Below are 2500 nucleotides of genomic sequence, written 5' to 3'. Positions count from 1 at the left end.
CTGTCTCTCTCTTATCTCTCTCTCTATCCCTCTCTCTCTCTCTCTCTCTCTCTCTCTCTCTCCAGACCGATCGCAAGACTGCTCCATGTGGTGTGTCGAGTACTCACACATGCAGGACGTGTTGTCTTCGTCCAGCTTCATGAGGTGGGGACAGGCGCAGGAGGCTGTGTGGTTGGAGTTGAGCAGACACAGGTGGGAACAAGGTCCCCGGCCACCGTTCGCCTCACATGGGTTTGAACCTGAGAGGAGGAAACAGCAAAACACAATTCAAATATTGTTGTTAGGGGATAGCCTGGAGATTCCAGACCTAAATCCTAAAGATTAAGGGTATGGCCATGAATAATGTACTGTAATGGCCCAACTCGAGGGGTGGCACCAAGCATGCATTTGAAAATCTCACTGCACGCAATTGGATAACACTATATGACCAATGTTTACTGACTGATTCCGGACTTGGATAGGCAATTGGATAACACTACGACTGTCATCTGTTTAGATTGCTTCTGGCCAGATACACCGATGTGATTGGTGTCCCACAGTACAAGGGACAAGGTATAAAGACATAGTTGGGGCAGCCGTGGCCTACTGGTTAGCGCTTCGGACTTGTAACCGGAGGGTTGCCGGTTCGAACCCCGACCAGAAGGCACGGCTGAAGTGCCCTTGAGCAAGGCACCTAACCCCTCACTGCTCCCCGAGCGCCGCTGTTGTTGCAGGCAGCTCACTGCGCCGGGATTAGTGTGTGCTTCACCTCACTGTGTGTTCACTGTGTGCTGAGTGTGTTTCACTAATTCACGGATTGGGATAAATGCAGAGACCAAATTTCCCTCACGGGATCAAAAGAGTATAAATACTTATACTTATACTTAAGTAATGAGCATCATTACTCATTGCCAGAGTGACTCACTGAGCAAATTTGATATTATTCAATTCTGCGATACATTGCGATTCATGTCTCACATATTATTCAAAGGCATTACAAAAAATAAGGAAAATACACTCCACGAGTTCAACAACATTATTTTCTACGCTTTAACTGAAGTGCAAAAACTTAGTAGGAGGGTAGTGCAAAAACTTTGTCATGGCATGGTGCATGTCAAGGTTCTTATTATTCGCCATTTGTTGAAAACTGAAATACACCCACACTTTTGATGTGAAAGAAGACAGAGCGTCGTATATAACAGGTTGTGATTGTGAAGCCATTTTCATATGAAATTGCTGTCAAATGTCAACAAATACCATCTTGTGAGCGTAATAAGCCAATTTAATGTCATCAGTGTAAACCCCTAGTAAACCCTACTCAAAAAAAGTAAACTACATCATTAAATTACTACATACAATAGCTACTGTATCGGTATAATTGTGTGCACAAAATATCGCAATACTGAACAAAATTTCTCCCACCACTAATTGTAGTGTTATGCTGCCCAGTAATGATACTGTACAGACATGTTGTCCTTCACACATATCATCTACGTAAGGCAAGGCAAAGTAAAGTTAATTTTTATAGCACATTTTCCAGCACAGTGGATTCATAAAGTGCTTCACATGGATACAGACGAAGACAACATCAATAATAAGTCCATGGACAGTGGTCACTCTCGGCATGTAACAGCATACAGCAGCATGGTGATCTTGAAGGGTGATTAGTCCAAGAGCAGGGAAAGGACTGTTGTGTAGTTGAACATGTCATCTATTGATGTAATTGAACAGTTGGTCTATTGAAAGGACAGCTTGTATAGTTTTCTTGTGTGAAAAGACAATGAGAAAGAGGTTAGCAAAGAAATTGTTTCCTTTTTTCTGTATGTCTTGTACTTTTTTTTTCTTTTCAACACATGACTTTCTGCTCTCTTTCCCTTCTGAAACGGCTCTGCTTAAACAGTTTTGTCTGCAGTGACTCTGAGCAAGAATTTAAACAAACACAGCGATGTCAGGTCCACAGGTAAAGGGAAATTAAACAATACTGAGGCCTGGCTTCTCAAATGCAAACACTGTGAGGGGATAGATAGTTCAGCCAGGGGAGACCAAGACGGGAAACAAAAAAGAAATACCAGTGATGATTTAACGGCAAAGTTTACAGTTTTTTTACAATTGTTTACACACGTTTTCAAAACTCTGTGTCTATTTTTCAAAACTCCACACACAAAACCCACAACTGCTCACACAAAATGCAAAGTGCCTCAAATCTCCAGCAAAATGACACACAACATTCAAAATGTCAAAAACACATGTTTAAAGCAAACATTCGCCTCACATTACAAACACTTTTGTCATAATATGACATTTTGGATACATCATGTACACACTGTTGCTCAAAACCTAAAGCTCTTCTGTCTTAGGCTTTCTATATGTATTTCCATACAAGAGTGAAAGTTACGGTATCAACAAAGAGAAGTTGAAATACACAGTAAAAATGCAAGCAATATTGAAACCAAAAATAGTGATTTTTCCCAAATAATTTGCTGTTGTGAATACAGTATTTTACAGCAAACAAGAAAAAAAG

The 2500-nt window shown here is 40.9% G+C and overlaps 1 protein-coding gene across 1 annotated transcript in view; it reads right to left on the bottom strand.

Annotated features, from left to right (window-relative positions):
- LOC143142500 (low-density lipoprotein receptor-related protein 1B-like) overlaps positions 1-2500 on the bottom strand; it is a 252224-nt gene that overhangs the window by 144543 nt on the left and 105181 nt on the right. The window contains exon 28 of the mRNA XM_076303422.1: positions 108-239. Within this exon, the coding sequence (XP_076159537.1) occupies positions 108-239 (132 nt within the window). The remainder of the gene's footprint in view (positions 1-107; positions 240-2500) is intronic.

This window comes from Alosa pseudoharengus, unplaced genomic scaffold (assembly GCF_046254945.1).
Source record: "Alosa pseudoharengus isolate Yale_2024_CS ecotype anadromous, Long Island Sound unplaced genomic scaffold, YU_APseudo_1.1 YU_APseudo_1.1_scf_24, whole genome shotgun sequence".
NCBI classification, from domain to species: Eukaryota; Metazoa; Chordata; class Actinopteri; order Clupeiformes; family Clupeidae; genus Alosa; species Alosa pseudoharengus.
The sequence above is the reverse complement of the archived record's forward strand: the minus strand, read 5'-3'. Positions and strand labels throughout refer to the sequence as shown.